The sequence below is a fragment of the Pseudopipra pipra genome, chromosome 21, assembly GCF_036250125.1.
Source record: "Pseudopipra pipra isolate bDixPip1 chromosome 21, bDixPip1.hap1, whole genome shotgun sequence".
Classification (NCBI taxonomy): Eukaryota; Metazoa; Chordata; class Aves; order Passeriformes; family Pipridae; genus Pseudopipra; species Pseudopipra pipra.
In genome coordinates, this window is record NC_087569.1 from 5394840 (window position 1) to 5415242 (window position 20403).

Consider the following 20403-nt stretch of genomic DNA (forward strand, 5'->3'; position numbering starts at 1 on the left):
ATTTCCACGGGACCTTTCGAGGAAACCAGAACAGAGGCAAATACACAGAACACAAAGGCTGACACCAGAAATCTCTGGATGCCAAGGAGCTTCTCAGAACAGAGAAGAGCAAAGCTCAGACTTTGGATGCCAGGAAAGGGGCACATCCACACTTTGGGTGGAAGGCTCAGGGAGGAAGACACCACATCTGATAAGCATCATTGGCAAATTCCTATTCCTGGTGCCCAATAAGAGAAATTTAACTCCCTGCCAGGAGAAATTTAACTCCCTGCTGGGCCATTACTAGTAGGTTGGGCACTTTTGACAAAAAACAAGGGAGAGAAACAGCCTTAAACCAGCTTGCACTGAACGCCCAGAGACTGGAAATGTAGTTTCCATCTCAAGGAGCACAGGGAGCAGGACAGCAGCAGAGAAGCAGCAAAGTAACCCTGCAGCTCTAATCCACCCCTGCCCCTACAAACACCAAGATCTGCCTGTGCCTGGTTTGAGAACAGACACAAGTCTGTGCTGGCACACGGGGGGATTAAAGGGGGGACAGCAGAGCCTGTTCATGCACCAGGGAATGGTGGAAGGAGGAAAGAAAGGGCCCCACAAATCCATACCCTGATGCAGAGACTTGGATCCGCTGTCTCTCCCCAGGGCAGGGCTGATAACCAGAGCTGTGGAGCGGCTCCATGGGCAGCCTGGACCCTTCGCTGAGCCCCGTTGCTCCCCAGGCTTCAGAGCAGCTACACACGGGTCGAGGACGGTTCAGGCATCCAGCTACCCAGACACACTCAGATTTAGGTTTCCTCTCTTCCCCAGTTACTATGGAAACTGGCAGATATAAGTAACTAATGAGATCTTTTGCTTAAAACCCCTCATTCTCTGTCTCCTCCTCCCACCCATACTCCTCCTCTACACAACAAACTCATCCAGACTAAGGAAACAGGCAATGCAGAGCAGTCCCCTCACAGAAAGTGTGGCTGGGAGAGACATCACCCAGCGAGGAGGAAGTTTAAATTCCCATCTCCCCATTCCCCCAGAGTGAGAGCAGCCTCCAGGGCTTTGTGAGGGCTCAGTGTCCAGCACAGGCACCTGCTCAGAGGGCACATCCTTGTTGGAGAGGGACGTTGAAATTAAACGGGATTTTGTTTGCCCAGTTTTAACAGGCTGTGGTTAAACCTCACCCCCCCGGACATGGATCCTGAAGGTGAAACTACTGGCAAGGAGTTTCTCCTGCCATCATTACATCAGCCACAGCAGTCTCCCCTCCACTGGGGGATGCTGTTGGAATAAAGGCATTCCCTGGGGACCAGGGGGTGCAGGATTGGAAGCACAGCTGCAAGTGAGCAGCTGTAATTTTGGCAGCTGTGAGGCTGCTACCCCATCCCACGGTGTGATGGCAGAGGAGGGGAGCTGTGCTTTGGGAGCACAGTTGGTGAGATGGGGCTGCAGAGCAGCAGCTCTTATGCCAAAGCCCTTGTGTGATGGCTCCTCTTGCAATTTAAACATCCACAGCCTCTGCTGAGGGGCAGGTTTCCAAGGAGAAACATGCTTGTAAGGGGATACAAGGAGGGAAAGTGAGGCAGGGCAATTCTTAGGAAAGCCTGTTTTCTACTTCCCTGTCTGACCTCAGTCACCCTCTGAAGAGAGCAAAAAGCCCAACCAAAACATGCCCTGCCTCAGCCAGGCACCCCCACCAATGTGAGCAGGCTGGAGCTGATGCTTGGCTTGTCCAACTCCTCCTGCCACCTCTCTCAGCACCGATTTGGGGACTGGCCAGAGCTGACCCCCTCTCCCCACAGGTAGCATCTCCCGTCCCTCCTGCACTCTGAAGTATCAGGAATTTGGATTTTGGAGATCATCAGAGTTGCTAAGCAACAGTGCCAGGCTGTGCCTGGCTGAAGGCAGGACCGCTAATGCCATGTGACAGCACAGCTTTAAAAAAAAAACCTAATAAACCCAGGCAGTTATTGCTGGGAGCAGAGAGCTGAGCCCAGCTCTGCACAGCCAGAGCACAGCACCCACCAGAGCCCCAGCGAGGCAGGAGGAGGGCTGAGTGACCCTGGGGGCTGGTGGCTCTGCAAACCAGAGCACATGAGTGCTTTGGCAGACACACAGTCCACACCTGACCTTGCGCAGCAACTTCCTGCAGGGCTTTTTCTTTTGGTTCAGGGATTGTTCTCACAACCTTCCTGAGGTGAAATGTAAGGACACAGGGAGATTTGCCCATCACCAGGGCCAGGGAAAGTTCTAACATCAGCTCATCTTTCAGGGTTGGGTTTTTGTGTTTGTTTCTTTTCCTTTCTAAACAGAATTCTTTACCTCAGATCAGCAATTAAATAATGCACAAGGAAACACAGGCACGCAGGGGAGAACAGCTGGACAACCTCTCCTCCCTTGCACTGAAGTGATCCAATGCTTTTTAACTGCACTTCCTTATGGGTAAAGCAAAGGACATGCTTAAATATTGTACCCATCAGCTTAGGAACTTCACTTCTGAACTCAAACAGCCAAGATGACCAACTGGCAACCAGGGGGTTTTCGCCAAGGACATGCAATAATTCACAGCCAACATCAACAATACACCTTTTCTGAACTTGGTGGCATTCTGCAACAAGCCCTGCATATCAGAAAGGAAAATTTAATGACTATATTTTATGCTGTGGTAGCTGAGAACATCCCCATGCCATTTCCAGCACCACCTCAATGGTTCTGAGCATCCAGCCAAGAACTGCATTCAAATACAAAATGCAGACTCTGATGCAGTGGGGAGGCACTTGGGGCAATATGATGACAGCTCATTAATTTTCAAGACATGTAATATGCACTAGTGCTGTAATTTATAAAACTATCAGGTACAAGATTTGCACATACAGAAGAAAACAACATACCACGGAAGCTTGTGTATGATTGTCCCCCAGGTTGTTTCATCAAAAAAATCCAATTTCTCTTTGTTCTGGCATTAGCAAATTACTCAAGGGAGAAAAACAAAGTGACCACTGCATACCAATAAAGCCACATTCAACTCCAAACACAAAAGCTGCTGTTTCACACCAAATTGTGGACAAGTAATAAGCAAGTAAAACCAAAATTCCTAGAACTGCTGAACAGCACAGCAACTAATTGCCTCCAATTTAATGGCACTCAGTCTTCATGTGCAAGTCAGCTTGTCCTCTTTTACTCTGTGGGTTTGGGTAAGCAGAATTACAAAAAAAAAAAAAACCCAACAAACATTTAGCTAATCTGATTTGCATATCCTAATGTGGTGATCCTTTAAAATTTAGTCAAACTTAGCACATTTTAAAAACAGTGTAAACAAGTCAAACTGAGCTTTAGTGCACACTCAATTACAGAGGAAATCTCAGATGGTCTAAGTTGCACCAAAAGCACCCAGAGTATTAGAGCTATAACAGACTAGGAATCTATTTTCATGCACTAGATTCCTGAATGTTCATTAAAACCCTCCCCAAATCAATTAATTTAGTGCTGGATTCATAAGAGATGAGGATGCTGGGCTGTAACAATGACCTTGTGTTTTCATTATTTCTGAATAAAGTTTTCTCCACGGAACTATCCCAACCTCTTCCTAAGAGGCAGATGCATGAAACGGCTCTAATGAATTTCAGATGTGCCATGCATCCTAAGAACACCTTGGTCCCATGATACAGCTCCAGACTGGCTCCTCCGTGGCCATACAGCCCTCAGGAACAGCCTCAGGCCAGCACCAGCTCCCACCCCTGGGAATCCAACCCCCAAATCCAGAATTAAGCACTCATCTCTCACTGAGTCACTGGGAACAGCGGGAATACCTTCAAAGGTCCAGGATTTGCTTTTTTTTTTTTTTGGAAATGAAGATGCTGGAGACATGGATTAGAGTGGCCTTCTCTGCCCACTTAAGGATACCTGCTCCTCATCCCACAGCCTGGACCTTACCCTTGGCTTCAGCTTGCTGTGCTGTGGGCTTCCTGCAGCAGCCAAGATTTTCTGGCTGTCCTGTGCACTGTTTTGGGGTGAGCTGCCAGGCAAAGGAGCTTTTTTTTGTGCCATCCCTGTTGCAAGCCATCAAAGCTCAAATCAATCCTCTTTGACTTGCCTTGTGGGCACAGGATGGATCTTTTACCTACAGAGGCACAGACTCCCACAGAAGCACCTCCGCTGACTGACTGTGTTTATCTCCTTTTTGTTTGAAGGAAGAAAAGCAATAACCTGAGGAAAAGTCTGCAGTTTGCACAGGAGGTGCTGTAAGGTGACTGTTGCACGGTGACAGACAGCCCTGGATGTAACAAGAAATGCACAAGCTGCTTTTCTGACAGATAAAATCCCAGCCCCTCACAAATCCCTGTTCCAAGCCTATCTCACTTTGGTTTAGAGAGAAAGAAATTACAATTTCAGTTTCTTCACTGAAGAATAGCAGCATCCCCTGGTTAGCTCCTGTGTATCCACACAGAACTTAAGCTCCACTTCTCACACGGTGCAGAAGCAGCACAGATGGGAACACTCAGGGAATTGAAGGCTGTTTGCAGCTGGGAGAAGGAAAGCCACGCACTGAGGGTGCAGGGACCACACTCCTGATCGGCCTCTGCCCAGCAGCCCAGCTTGGCACCCTCTGCTCCACCCAAATCCTGCTGCAGCCACAGCTCCAAGTAGCTGGTGGAGCTGCCTTAGGGCACATCAGCTGGGAGCAGAGGTATTTTTAGCTCACAGCTGAATTCACGTCACCAGGCTGGAATCGGTGAGACCGAAGCATGAATGGCACGGTGCGTCCCTGAGCACTCGCCACCGAGTGGGTGGGCCCACGCTAGGCATGAATTACTGATCCTGGGCATGAATTACTGATCCTGGGCATGAATTACTGATCCTGGGCATGAATCAGTGATCTGAGCAGATGCGAGGAGGGATAACGACTCACACCTCTGTGGAGCCAGCGGTGCTCACGAGCTTCTCGCAGTGCGGAAGGACTGCACAAACCCAGCGTCTCCTCACGTTTGGAGAGGAGCTGCTGAAATCTGGAGTGAGTTTTGTGCAGCTCTGCCACATGACCATTGTGAACCCTGATCTGTGCAGTGACATGAGCTGCACGTGGTGGTGTGTCATGAGTGAGCAACAGAACAACCGAGCCCAAATCGAGAGCTGGTTAGACACCTCTCCTAGGAGAGTCTTTGGAACATGAACCGGTCTTTCCTCCACAGGGATCAAGTTCCTAAATGTTTTATACCCGGAGTTGCTCTTCTTGGAAGAAAGGAAGTGTCTTTTCTACTATTTTCACTGGATTCAAACGATTAAGACTGTGAATCTTGAAACATTATCACCCGACTGTGGCAGGTGGCCAGACACACCCTTGCTCCGGAGTAAACTAGTAGCAAGATGGATTCAACTGTTGTCAGAGCTCATCCAGCTTACTCTGCCTTTGCCACTGTGAGCAGCAGCTTGCCATGCTGTGAGAAGCCTCCATCCCTGAGGATGCTGGAAGCCCAGCACCCCACGGGTTTTGGGCTCTGGTTGATCCTTGTACAGGCAAAGCTTGATGCTCTTAGGATGGTCTGAACTAGAGGAGGGTATTGCTCAGATGACATCAAGGTGAGCGGACTGAGTCAGGGTAGATAAAATCCAAAGGGACTAAGACAAGCACACAAGATTTCCCTAGTTATCCCTCCTGCAAGCTACCGGCCTGCTCCGTGCCCAAACCCAGGCGGTCAAGGAAGGGAACGGAGTTGCAAGAGGGAGGAGGTGTCGGCAGCGGAAATCCAGAAACGGAACCTTCAGCGGATGGAAGGGTTTGAAATCTGTTTATGAGACATGACCCACTTTCTGCCGCACACAAGCCAGAGAGGCTGGCAGATCCCACACACCCCCGAGCATCCCCAGTGACGGATCGCTCTCGGGAGAGGCACTGCGGCCAAGGCTCTTCCCGCCCGAGCCTGGCAGTGCCTGCAGATCCCACTGCAGAGAAACCACCCGGCGTTCCCGTCCTCTCCCTGCAAGCTGGGAACATGTTCTGCTCTGAGTACCCCCACTTCAGGCAGGCCTGGACTGGCAAACCCTCCCGGAATGGGGAGCATTCTGTCGCTCCACATTTTATAGCATTTTCTTCCGGAGGGAGGAAGGGGCCAGGCCAGGCAGCAGGATTGCCAGGGCTCATCTTCCCAGCCATGCACCCTCCTCTCTCCCTCCCAACCCACATCCTCTGCTAGCCAGCACTCTGACACCAAACATGGGAAGCTTCTAGCATTTCTGATCGGCGATGAAGAGCCCTGGATGCAGTCAGGCCATGGCCAGGGCAGAAGGCACCACCAGCAGCAGCTCTGCAGTGCAGGGGGAGAGGCGATGCCAAGCTCGGCCGGGAGCAGAGGGAGGGCTGGGGGAGGCACCGAGGTTGTTCTCATTTGAAACCCCACAGTGAAATCAAGTCATAAGGTCCAACAGCTGCTATTTTTTCCCTCCTCTTCCGTGCTCCATCTTTTATATTCCAAAATAGTAATAATCATGAGTACAAAGAGACCCATGGTTTCTGTCTGCAATTGAAGCACGAGGGTGTTCATTGTGTAATAGCAGGCATGAGAGAACAAAAAGGTTACAGGGTTGGTAATCAATAGGGACACTTCTTTCATTTGTGAAACACAGCAGCTTTTGGTAGAATCACTTGGCTCCTGTCCAGAACCTTTTGAACAGGAGCAAAGCTGCTACACTGGCCCCATTCCACTCTTTTACACTCCATCATCCTTCAGCAGTAGTAAGGTCATACGTACAAGTAGGATGCTCACAGAGGTAACTAGATGGCTAAACAGACTGAACAGGACCAAATTTCATCAAAATGCATCAATATCTCAGCTAACAACAGCAGACCAAAGCTCTTCTCACATGGCCTGTCCTCCACAGACATTACACCACCTTATAGTGTTATGCAGGTTTACTCTTTCACAACAGAAAGAAGAAAGGAGCTGCCAAAAGGTGAAGTGAGTGGCCCAGGATGATGCAGTAGGTTAAAGTCAGGGCTGGAACACCTTGTCCAAAACTCACAGCAGCAGGACAGGGTTGCTGAACAGCCCCAGCACCGTATTCAGCTCTATTTCAAGAGCAGCTTTGCAGGGAAGCAAAGTATAAAAGAGAAAACAAGAATACAAGGCCCAGAATGAAAGGAAGAAACAGATCGGTAAAATCAAAGACCTGGGATTTTAGATGTGCTTTTATGGAGACCCAGCTGAAATTTTTCACTGAAACAAGCCCTGGGATCCCAGGCTGCTCTGTTCATAAGCCAAGGCTGTTCTGTTCAAAAGTCATCTATTCATTAACCATAAGGTTATTTTAACAAGGTGATATTAATGAGGTGATGTTTAGTGGCCATACATCAAAAGTGCTCTCAGCACGGGAGAATTAAGCTACTCACCAGCATTCAGGTGACAGTCTTTAATCTGGAACTGAAGCTCATTTTCATTTGGAATATCCTTCCATGTTGCAAGGAAGACCTGGCGCTCTGGAAACGAGAAAGATGATCAGCACTGTGGGATCCTCAAAGGGCCACGGCATTAATTAACACACCACAGAATGTTTCAAGGCAGACACACAAAAGGGCTTGTGGTCACTTGTTGCCCTGCTGTGGACAGACCCAGGATTTGCTCCTACAACAACCTCAGTCTCACTGTAAAAGCACCAGAGCTTTGATGGATTTTGGCCCCCCAAAAAACAGAGACAGTCTAACATATGAGCTGTTTACAAGCCAAGAACAGGCAGGATTTGACAAGAAGGAGCAAGATCCACACATTTAGGATTATGTTAGTGAAAGCTGCTTTTCAAGCAACTTCCCAGCCAATTCAAACAACAATTCAATAAAGGAGTACAAAAATTACAGTGAAAGTGGCATGGGGGCAAATTCTAGACCCACTCAAGTGAATCAAACCCTCAAAACAACCCCCAAAACAACAAAACCCAAAACCACAACAACCCAAACCAATACTCAAAAAATCCACCTCAAAGAAAACAGATCTGTCCCTTGCCTGGCAGAGAGAATCAAAGCAGAAGATGTAGGTTCTGGCAGCTCTTGGAACTGGAGGACAACAAGGGCAGGCTACCAAAGCAGATCAATTCAGGCTGAGAGATGCACTGGCACGAAGGTCATTGCCAAGCACATACAGATCTCAGCCATGAGACAACTGCACCCAGCTGGGCACTGCCAGCACAATCTGTCTTGGAGGAGCCTGGCCACAGACCTAAAAGCACTCACCCATTTTGCCATCCTCTACAAAGAGCACGTTGAGAGGAATTAGGCAGCTGAAGTAAAAGACATCGATGTTGTTTTTCACAGCCACCTGTTAGAGAAGAAACAGGGAGGTTAAAGAGTCTCCATCAGCTGGAAATCCAAAGGGATCACAAAGTTTCACACAGGCTCATCACCCTGGAGTGCTCTCTCTGAGGATTGGCCATCTCCAAATGTGAGACTCCCTGGAGGGATGTTACTGAGCTTTTGGGTAGTTTCAAGATAAGGACTGGTCCCAACCCTCTGCACTCACTCCATTTTCCCTAAAAGCTGCCCAATCTTCTCCTGTGAGCCTTTCACCATTGCTGCTTCAGAGCCAATTGCACTGATGGGCTCACAGCAGCATCCTTGCTCTTTCCTGCTCTTGTCCAGCCTCTCCCTCTCCTCACTCCTTACACTTCCAAGGTACCTCCCCAGCTCTGGGCTGCACACAGATGCTACTGTGTCTGTCATATTGCACATCAGCTTCTTCAGCACCCCTCTTTGCCATCTCACTCTTGTAACTCCCCAGCTCCAAACCCCCGTGTATTCTTTATTTGCACCTTCATTTCCTTATTTTTCACCTCTTTGATTAGCTCTGTCTCAGTCCAGACACTTTCTAGAGAGCCTCAAGTGGGTCATCGCCCGCATCTTCCTTGCAGCATCTCCCAAGCCTCCTGCCTATACCTTAGTGAAAGCTATACAGGATTCCTGGAAGAAGAAAGCCCTGCCACAGAGAAATTAGGGCAGGCAACAAAAGATCACTTCACAAAAGACTTAATTCTCAGTGTCATTAAACTCTGCCAGCCAGGGAGATGCACTGGTTTGCCTTTTATCACACACACTTGCCATGTTACCCACTGATCTCTGCTAACAGAGAGCAACCTTGCCTTCAGTTCTCCCCAGGCTGAGAGCTGAGGGCACAAAAGCAGGAGCAAACTGGAGGTCTGAGAAGTGCACTGTCATAATGTAGCACAGAAAAAGGCAGCTCTGGGCTTTATTTCCATGCCTCTCACGCTCTCCCCACGTCAGCCCGCGCAGCGATAGCCTGTCAGGGGAGCACAGCTCAGCACACACCTGCCATTGCTCCCAACGAAGGAACCTAAAGTCTGTAAGAAAGACCCAGAACTGAGGCCGTGTGGGGAATTTCAGGAGACATTTGAGCTCCTCCTTCCTTTGAAAAGCCCCAGAAGGAGTTCTCTGACTCGCCATCCAGCTGAAACACAAACCAGACCATGCTAAACGCTGAGCCAAAGGGATAAGTTGGCTGCTACAAAGATTTATGCCAAGACAAACTCCATTGACATTAATTACAATTTACTGGTGTCCTGCTGAGAAAATCTGTTGTCACACAGTGTCAAGTTTAGAAAGACACCCCCAAATGTTGGTAAAAGCCAGCTGTGGATAAACAAGGGAGGGGAATAAACCAGAGAATTCAAACACAAGACAACTGATTAGACATGCATGCAAGCCAGAGGACAAGTAAAAGGAGATTAAGCTCTCAAACAAACTCTTTTGGCAACTGGGAAGGTCCTAGAAGTGCAAAGAACTGCAGAAAGGTAGATGTGACAGTCTGTGGTGTTTCTACTTCCAGCCATCAGTAAAGGTAACAAATTTAATTCCCACAGTGCAAGCCAGCTTAAGAAGGGATTAGTTTAAAGCCCACTAAAACCACGTAAATGATGGTGCAACTGAGAAAAAAAATTGGCAATGGTGCTCTGCAACAGGGAGCTGCTACGTGCTCCCATTGCTGGCGTCACGCTCACGAGTTGGAGTGTTCAGTGTTCGAGCTGGAGGCACCAAAGCCAGGGGGGTAAAAGCAGATTGGTGGGTGGATTTAACGTGATTCACCTCTGCAAAATGTGACTGAACACACTGGGTGAGTAGCCAAAAACACACACCTCCGAGTCTGGGAGGGGAGAGCTGGGGAAAGGACAGCAGTGTAGCCATTCCAGATGCTGTGCTTGGATATAAATCATGGAGATGAGCCAGAAGAAGGAAAATTTAGGCTAAATGTCTGGGAAAACTGATAGTGAGAATTATTAAGCAGCACAAAATTCCTCTGAGGAAGAGAGAAGCTCCAGTGCTTGGACTATCTAAAATCAGCCTTGACAATGCTCTCAATAAGAGGAACTGTAGAAAAACAACAAAGCAGAGCAGGGACTACACTGCATGACCCAAGATCTTTTCCAGCTCTGATTTAATGATTAATTGCCTTGCCTTAGAATAACAGAGATTACTTAGCTTTTGCAGCTAATTGTTGTTGCCATACAACAGCAGTTTCTTACAAGAGGGGCTGGAAAGCAGAGCCTTCTCTCCAGTCACGGTTTGGGAGGCACACTCCAAATTAATATGCCAACCCTGTCCCTGCAGTTATAAGGATGCTATAAAAAGGTATCTGCTGACCTGCTTCTCAACTCTGCAGAAACATACTGAGTAAGCTGCTTTGGCTATACTCTGGAGAGCTACCCAATTAAGATGCTCTGAAGTGCAATTTCTTCCCAGTAAAGAAAAATCAAGCCACATGCCAGCCTTCCTCCCAAACTGCATCACTGGGTCCAGCAATGACATCACGTGTCACCTTGCAAGCATCTGTAATGATGAAGGAACCAGCTGTTACAAATAACTTTTGCAAGCAGGAAAGGAAAAGGCTACGGTCTCCTTAAACCTACAGCACCAGGACAAGGCTGGTGAGCTTTTCAAGATAAGCTTCCACTGTTCAACACCCCACACTTCCCCTGAAAAGCCAGGTATGCCCTGTTAGGACTGTGGCCCATAAAATCTGGTCCATGAAAAGGCACCTGGATGGGGGAACTTGCACCAAGGAAAAGCTAAGAAGCTCTACCAGTCAATAGCAGCTTTCCAGGGTCATGCTTTGCTCCATATCAGGAGCATCCAATGCCATCTGACAGGCTACAAAAGCAACCACGGGCACAAAGCAGATCCACAGGAGTGTCTGCAAGAAACTGAGCAGCTAACAGCAACCTGCCAAAAAAATCCAGTGCTCCTCAGGTAGGAACATTGTCCTGAGACAGTCAATGACATTTGAAGTGATACCAGTAGCTGAGAAGTCTCTCCAGGTTTGACACGCTCGAAAGAAACCTCTACTTGCATTCCATAAATCCTCCAGTCCACACTGAATTTCCTCATGGCTCTGCAGCTTTAACCTGCCGACCTGGACATGAACTATTAAATCTCTAGCTAGACCTTCAGCCTCAGACATTTCAGAGTTGAAACAGAAGCATTTTTAATAAAAATGGCTTTCTATCAGCAACCTTTTCAAGAGGAAAAAAAATATTAGTACCTCGTGAATTTAGTCAAGCAGCCTACAAAGCTCTGAGGGATAGAAGTCAAAAGGTGACAGATTTTTGTGTGATGCTTCACTGATGAAAAGGTGTGAGCCCACTAAAAACTGGCATAGGGTTTCAAATCACTTATGTCTAGTTCGTGATCTGACTAGAGGAATCAGCACCTCTAGAAATAACCCCTGGAACGTATTTGCTCACCTTGTAGCACAAGCACCCTTCTGGTGACCTTCCTTGAAGTGCAACTCTCTGAGAGCCAACATATGGTATTTTGGGGAAGAGGTACCTCACAAGAACAAGGTTAAGCTATTTTCTTCAATAGTGTAGGTTTCTGATGCTTTAAATCCCAGACTTGAGCATAAGAACTGACTTTCAAAGTCAAGTCTGAAAGCAACACAGATGCTTTCCATCAGCAGCAAGTACACAACATACCCACTTGGAATCCCATTAGCACCTACACTAAATTAAGGATTTACTTCAAGTTGGGTTTTGCTTTAGAGTCTGGTAACAGCCAAACTGTCAAGGCAAGAACAACTCTCCACTGCAGAGCCTTTTTTACCTCTGCCAGCACAAGGTCACGGTTTGTTCTGTGACAGTCTGCTGCTCTGCCTGTCACATGCCCCCAGGGAATGCTGCTCCTTCACTTCATTTGGTGTGACAGGGAGGGTTCTTGGGATCCTAGGGGTGTTTGCAGCCGCTGCCAGGCGGATGCTCTGCCTCCAGGCAGGAGCCTGGAGTGGGGCACAGGCAGCAAGGCTGGGTTACGTCAATGGTCAGGGAACACAGAGTTACTGGGAGGGTTACACTGTCGTGTGCCTTGCTGTACTTGGAGTTCAAAATGCACATTTTATCAAATATGCTGCACCATGTGGCAGACAGGCCCTTAACCAGCAAACCAACAGCTTTCCCAGCCGAGTTAGGAACTGGCCGCAGACGCCAAGCTGTGATCCAAGTCCCTAATTCAGGGAGTTCCCAGGAGGATTCTTTGCTGAAGTAAGACTCTCACGAGTACAGACTGTTAAAAAATAACCTAGGCAACAAACCCAACGAAGCACCTTCCCCCTCTAGCCACCCCAGGCTGATGTGTGGTGGTTGGTCAGTGATTTCGACACAGCTCACACCCGGGCAGATACGGTGGCGTTTATCAAGCAGGCTCTGGAGGGTGAACATCTGCTGGCTGGACTTGCTGCTCACACCGATTCTCAGCCTTGTTTTCACGGAGAGCTGAATGTGTGAAATCTGTTTCCAAGTACTGAGTGCTCTGTTTGTGCCCTGAGATACATTAACAGCTCTGATGAATGAGAGCTCCAGTGGTTCTGCACTGCAAGGAGGAGCACAGGCGATGAGTTACTGCAGAGCTGGGTGTGGAAGGATAAGCACGATCTAGTGCATGAGCAAGGTCGGTATTTTCCTCAATGAAGAAGCTGCACCTTCCTCTGTCTTTAGAAAAACCCTTTGCCAAACTCACTGCAAGAAACCGAAGCGTTCTGCACCTCACACTGCTCAGCAGCAAGGGAGAGGTTTGTGTTTCAAAGTGCCACTTTCCAGAGAGAAATGCAGCTGGTGGATTCTCCCCTCTCCATACTCATCAGATCATCTCACAGGCATTTTGGAAAACTGAAGCTATGCTGCTTTCAGTTGCATGGTTCAGTAGGTGCAACAAACAGCAGGTAATGCTGGGGAATGGGACACACTGATGGGGAATTCTGAATGTGGGTCCCAAGGGGTGGCTCCAGCCTCAGGCAGCCCTGCTACTGCTCCAGGAGCCCCTGCAGCTTGTTTTCAATTGTATTGTCTCCTGCAAGGGATTGTCATCTCACAGAAGAGATTACCATATCTGTGCTATGACAGGCCAGGCCTGAGCTCTGAAACTCTTGCAGCAGATTGGCTCCACTTCACCCATTTCCAGGGTTAGGGGAGCAACTCTCGTGCCCCTAGATGGGTATTCCAATTTCACAGCATTTCATAGCCCTTAAAAGGCTGTTTGTTAGGGACAGTGGTTCACTTTAGCACAGAAAGGCTCTCAACCCGGTCATTTTCTAATTCCAAATTTGACTCAAAATATCAGAAAAGAGTTAATATTCCTCACCGGTGCAAATCCCTATTTCAAAAAACACAATTTCCTCTTTGAGAGCTGAAAGTCTCAAACACATAGTGGCAAATATACCTCACTCAGCCCAACTCTTCCATCAGGTGTGACCCTAACAGCTCACACGTCACCAGAGGGGTATCACTGCTTTGATTGTGAAAAGGCAGCTACAGGACCCAGGCAAGCCTGTACAACTACCAGAGTCATCTCCATGGCTGGCAAACACTCATGAAGGTCAATGCAGCCTCTCAAGAACCTCTGGGCAAGAGCTTGTTAGCATTTACAAATGCCATGTTCTGCAGAGGCGGCTCTGGGCAGGGGAACACAGCACCCACAAGTGCCAGGTTGCCTCCAAAATGCTGACAAAGCACTGCAAGAGTGTCCCCCAGCAGAAGTTAGCAGCACACAAACAACTAAATCAGATTTTCTTCAGCAACAGGCACACTCCAAAGGCACCTGACAGCAGATTTTTAATCTCTAAGAAGTGAAAGAGATGAACCAGTGAGCAGGGATTGGAGTTTGTTCAGCCCTACAGTGCTGGGTCCAGTCTAACTCTGCCTTTACCCTTTGAATAAATCTCTGTTTGACTGGGGGTTAAATCTGAGTCAACGGGTCAAGAAAATTATCATCTCTAATTTGGGATGTGAGGGAGAAACTTGGCATTGAGTTTCACAAGATGCAAGGTCACTGGCAAACAGAAGACTCAGTTATATTTTACCTAAGTGAGCCTCTGAAAATACTTCAGTCTTCCTCATCTTCTTGCAAAAGTGGCTTTTTTGTTACCTTGTCAAATATTTTAGTTTCTTTCCATGATTACAAATGTTAAGATTAAATGAGCTGTATCAGGTGAAAGATTAGAAATGGTAATAAAAATAACCTGAACAAGACCTGAATTCATTACTTCTGAAACAGTTGCCTAAAGAATGTAGAACTAGTCTTTGAAGTTTCTAATTAACATGACAAAAACTTGAAAGCTATCAGTTTGGTTACTTCAGGACTTATTTTTCTTGTTACTAAAACAAAAAAAAACCCCACCAGAATAGGAGATGAACATAAGGTCCTCAGGTTCAAATCAGCCCTGCATCTGCTCCAACGTTCCCCAGCTCAGAAAAAACACATTAAGCAAATTCAACTTGATGAGTGTTTTGGTTCTTCAATGAATACAGGAACATTTGTATTCTCTACTCCTATATTATGCTATAAATTGTTCCCTAAGTAGGTCACCAAAACGATTTCTGAATGTTTCAACCCTTTCTACATGAACTCACAAAACAAAACCAGAGCCTTGGCTGTCAGGGCAGTGACAGATCTCCATCAAACCCACTGCTGTCAAAAAAGTAAGGGGAGTGCTCTTTTTAACTTGGCATCTGCTATTGTGATTCAACTCTTTGCAGAGAAATATACTATTACTCCATATGGCAGCTTCCCCAATTGTAAAAGGGCAGCCAAATTCTGTGGCAATGAGAGCTTTAGCAAATTAGCAACTGAGTCTGGCACTAATGAATGCTCCACTGTCTCAATAGAAGGTGGCTGGAGGTTTCCTCCCATGTTTTCTCCTTGCTTTGTTCTAGCAGAAGATGCTACAAGAAACAAACTGCGTTCCCATTTCTTCAGAGATTTAATAACCCAAATACTTCACTTCCTTGCTGATCAAAGGAAGCAGCAACTTGAGGCTGCCTTGTTGAGATAGTCCCTGGTGTTACAGAGGCTGATCAGGACTGTCACCTCCTAGAGAATTCCAAATTTCCTTCGGAGCAGGAGGCAGATTTTACCACAGCCGACCCAAATGCAGCAATGGAACCTCATCCTCATGACCTGGACACAGAGGGAGCCCAGTTTTTCCCGAGGCTGGAAGGGCCCTCTGTGGAAGACACACCATGTAATTCATTCACTGTCTGTGTGCTCCCCCATCGCATGACTGCGCTCGGTGTAGGACTGCTCGTTTGAGTGCCAGAGGAGCTATTTCAAGCTGTTTGCCCAAAGACTCATCAATAAGTCATAAGCCCCAGAATGGAAGTCAAAAGAAGGGAAAAAAACAGTTGCTCAGGCAGAATAAATAGTAACTTCCATTGCATTCTCTTAATCTAAAAAGAGAATGAGCTGCTTCAAAATATTCCCCTTTATGGGCTGCTACGCTACAGGAACCCAACCCAGTTCCATCTCCTGGAGACTTGAGGTGAGTGAGAGGTGCTACAGTGCCAAGTTAACTGCATCTTTGGGGATACTGGGAATATCATCCTGGAGGACCCAGCTTGCCCAGAGCAGAGGCAGGAGTTGCTGAACTCTGCTCCACATGGCAGCAGAGGGGAAGAGCCTTCTTCCAGAGAGAGCTGTCTGCCTGATGACTTCCAGCCCACTGCCCCTGAGGCATGCCAGGACTGATGGAGACAGTCTGGTCCAAAGCAGAGGGGAACATCTCCCTGGATCTATCCTGTCTTTATCAGATTGACAACCCAATCTGATAAAGAGCCTCCTCTGGGGAATGCTGTCCCCGCCGTGCACCAACACCCTCATTAATGAAACATCAGCTGCTTACGTCATTTCTCCTCTGCCTTTCCTGGAACACATCATTTGCCTTGGATTAAGCTATCTGGGGCAGAGATGTGCCAGTGCCTTTATAAAGCACCCTGGTACTTAAGAGCACTAGAGAAATATTAATCACTCAGCAGTTGCCATCTTTCCTGCAATTCCTTTAATTGCCTCAATTCTCATTGACAGCTCTTGCTGCCTGCTCCACCACAGGCACTTTCTCTGCTCAGACCAGCTCCAGTTCATAAGTCAAACCAAACCTCATGCCCAGTTTAGGAACAGTGTTACTGGTACAAAGATTTTAATCTACACAGGTGCAAGTTTTTCAAGCTTGAGGTGCTTGAAAATTCACAAAATTCACTAAGTCTCTGTTTCAGTCCTTCTGAGAGAGAGTAGAGAAAGGACCTGGACTAAGTTTTGGGCAGACTCATGGACCAAATCCATGTGGTATTTTGTGACTAGAGTCTTACCACACTATGTTGGGCCAAACAAACTGGGCTGAGCACCAGCTCATCTCCACCCTGCCCAGAAAGAGACAACCCTTACCTGGAGGTTGTTCAGAGGCTCCATTTTCATGACTGGTCCCAGAGTGTTGAGGGGCAGGGAGACATCAATACTTTGGTTTGGCATCAGAGGTGTGTGAATGGCCAGTGGGGTGCTTGGGATGACCCCAAAGCTGGGCAAGAGAAAAACAGAGGTGATGAGAGCAGCACTGCACTGCCCAACACTATTCCCCTTCTGCCAAGCACAACCTGGCTCACCTTTCCATTACTCCTGAGCTGCCCCTGCTGTTACTCCAGGGAAGAAACAGAGCTCAAACAAGCAGACACCTGAAGTAGGACAAGGCATGGGAAACTCATTCAGGCTGGTCTTGCTGACAACACACACCATCCTGCCCAGGGACCAGCACCTGGGAACTCTCCCATTACCTGTAGGTCTGTGTGCTGAGCACCAGCCTGCCCAGCAAGGATCAGCACCTGGACTCAGTCAGGCCTCCTGGCTCTCTCTTACAGAGCTGCAGAGCACTGCAGGTAGAGTATATCACACACTTAATGGCTGTTGTTTCACTGGGAGCTATGGAAGAAGGAACTGGAGCCTACACAGATTAAATAAATAGCCAGGGAGGAACATGTGGGTTGGTAACAGCACTGCAGAACAAATGAACCAGAGCAGCCAGTCACAACTGACAGTACCTGGCTCAGCTACATGGCTGGAGGCTCCTTCACTGGGGATTTATCCCACCAAAGCAATGCTCACTTGACCATTCAGTCCAGAAGACACTTAATTCCACAGGCACCTCTGCTTAGTGTGGCAAAGAGGGAAATCAGCACTCCTGTACTATGTACCCACTGCTCTCCAAAAGCACATGGTTTGGTGCCCACACATAAATGCCTTTCTCTTTAGCAGAATCCACATGAGCTCAGAGGTCACAGAGCATTTATAGGATTTACAGGTGTGTATTTTTACTTTATTCACTAAAAACCTGATACTGCCTCCGCACAGAGTCAGCCACATTTATTGGATTTTTCACTTCTTCAGAAACCAGTAAATGCCCTATTCTTGGTTCTCCTTAGTTTTTTCAGCTCTAGGGAGCTGAAATAAGAATATTCTCAGCAAGGGCTTCGCCACATGATTTGCCTTCTGCAGCCATTTCACCCTGGAGGACACAGACCCTCGTATTTTCTCTAAGACTCAGAGGGAAACCAAAGTTGCAGTTTGTTACTAAGGGGCTGTGATGTTACAGAACTCTAGAGCTTTAGCTTTCTTTTATTTTTTTTTTAAATGCTTTGTCCCAAGACTGCAGTGAATGCAATTAGTAGCAGCAGGAGAGGGGGGGGGGAAGCAATAAAAACTTCCCAATCACAAACCTTAATATTTAAAATGAAAGAACCAGCCCTCAGCAGCTCTTTCCAATGCACCAGCCACAGTGGAAAGCAGTGACAGGAGAACAGCATTTGTAAAAGAGTAAATAGTAGTAGATTGTATATGGAGCTTGTGCTGAAAGAGGAAAAACTGTTGATTTACTGTACAGTATTTAAACTTCTTACATCCTTGAAGCCATGTAGGTGTGGCTACAACATAGCTTGATGTATGGGGGAAAATCACAAACAAAATGCCTTTTTTTCTAGGCTAATTTGCAAGAAACATTTGCATATAGCAGCTTAGCAAAACTCTCCAGAAAATATCACAGTCCAGGGAGAACATTTACTAAGACTTACTTAGCATAATGTCTTTTCTAAGTAAATCTTATTCGTCCCAAGAAATGCTAAATTTGCAAGGCTAACAGTGATTAAATAGATGGTTTCAGTGGATTTTTAGTAGAGAACCCTTTTGCAGTGAAGTGATATTAAAAAATAGGGAGGACATTTCAGTCCCAAGATACCCTTTACAGTCTTGATAAGAACTAGCCTGGCCCTTGCTCAAGATAACATAAAACCACAGGATAAGCTCTTACTGGAAAGGGTATTTGTGGGAAGACTTTGTGACTGTGTTGCCATGTCATGTCCTTTGGCCGAGATGGGTTTCTGAGAACAATCTGTATGCTCTAAACGTTCAAGTGGCTGCTCCTTCTGACAAAACTGTTCTGCTGCCAATTACAGGGAAAACATGTGCCACAGGCTCTTAACTTGCAACTTCTTCACTGACAAACAGCTTTATTAATGAGCCCTGTACTTCCAGACAGGCTGAGGGGCAGCACAGCAATTAGGTCAGGAGGCAGAGGCATTACAGGTTGATACTTGTGCAGCTCAGATCTTGCCTGTTTATGCTCTTGGTTTTCCTCAGGGCACTCACTGGCTATAAAACCACTAACCTGCCTAACAACTCAGGAGGCTGCTTTAAAACCACAGAGATTAAATGGGGCAGATGCTGTTTCAGAGCCGGGAGAGCGATGGGACCGTCTGCTGCCTGTTTCCCCTCAGATTTATCAGTCTGTATTTTCAGCCCTTTCAACACAGCTGTGGTGTGGTGGAGAGTTCAGGCTGTATCATCCAAGCTACTTCCATGACTGCATTACACACCTGTGTAAAAGCCCTGCCTAGATCTAGCAGCGTAGACACAACCTCCTCTCACAGGAGCATGCAGTCTTTTGAACACACTGTATTGATTTTGGTTTCTTACCTGTTCTTATTGAACTGAATGGCAAAGTCAGTCATGTGCTGCAAAGCCTTATTGGTGAAGTTCATCTCCATGTAGATGTGTCCCTGCCTGTGGCTGAATGTGCCTGAGATCTCCAGTCCTTTAGCCTTCACTGCAGGCAACCAAACCTTGAACACAAGAGATGTCATTCAGCATGAGCAGCCTGGCCTGAAGATAAACTAGTAGTTTTCAAAAAAAATCCCCAAAAACATCAGAAGCCCTGAGTTCAGAAATTCAGCTACATTGGCACATTAAGCCCACAAAGGCTAAAGAAACACTACAGGGAAGATGGGACATGGGATGTTGAAAGGATTGAGCTCACCACTGAGGACTAAGCTTGCTGCTCCTAATCCATATTTGTTCACAGCACTCACATAAGAAATCAATTATACTATAGCATTAGTGTGCACAAGAACTTGTGTCCATCACACTAATGTGAGACTTACCAAGTCTGCTGATGGACAGGCTTCTCCAAGGGCTTGTTGGGCTATTAGAGGCAGGACAATACTAAAGTTTGAACCAAATAAAATCTATTAGCTGTTCGGGTTCTGGATTCCCAAAACACCTTTGTGGGAAAAACCCAGACCCAAATTTGAGTGGTGCGAGATGAGGTAGTGCTTAGCTCAAAATGACTCTGTTCTTTTGTAGCTGGTCTTACATATGGTGTAATAATTGCAAGGGCCAAGAGCTGTGAGTGTGCTCTGCACACTCCATTTCACATTCCTTGATTTCACCGGATGACTTAAGTTTATCCATCCATGGACTATTTAATAAGAGTGCTAATTCTTGTTTATTCCCTTTCAGGCAGGAAAGGCTAACCCAGAGCTCCCTGTGGCTGCTCCACAGCCTGTTTCCAGAGCCATGTTCTGTATCTCCCGACCCCTCCTGACTAAGCCAACGCATCTGCGGTCTCTGCCGCTCACAGAGCGTTTATCTGCATTACACTGCAGCATGTTCATCCCAATCACATGGGTTTATCTTCACTGTCACGTTGGATTCCTCCAAATAAACAAATCTGCTACGAAAGTAAGTTGTTGCACATTGTATCCTGCCCTCAGTTTCCTGAGGAAACTCGCTAAGAAGCAGGTCTGGCAGGAAAGCTGCTCCGGCAAAACGGAAAGTCTCGG

The 20403-nt window shown here is 47.2% G+C and overlaps 1 protein-coding gene across 4 annotated transcripts in view; it reads right to left on the reverse strand.

Moving 5' to 3' along the window:
• AP2B1 (adaptor related protein complex 2 subunit beta 1) overlaps window positions 1-20403 on the reverse strand; it is a 79428-nt gene that overhangs the window by 4120 nt on the left and 54905 nt on the right. For all 4 annotated transcript variants that reach the window (XM_064677839.1, XM_064677836.1, XM_064677838.1 and 1 more), the window contains 4 exons: window positions 19259-19404; window positions 16685-16814; window positions 8204-8288; window positions 7370-7456 (listed from right to left, as the gene is read on the reverse strand). In XM_064677839.1, the coding sequence (XP_064533909.1) occupies window positions 7370-7456; window positions 8204-8288; window positions 16685-16814; window positions 19259-19404 (448 nt within the window). The remainder of the gene's footprint in view (window positions 1-7369; window positions 7457-8203; window positions 8289-16684; window positions 16815-19258; window positions 19405-20403) is intronic.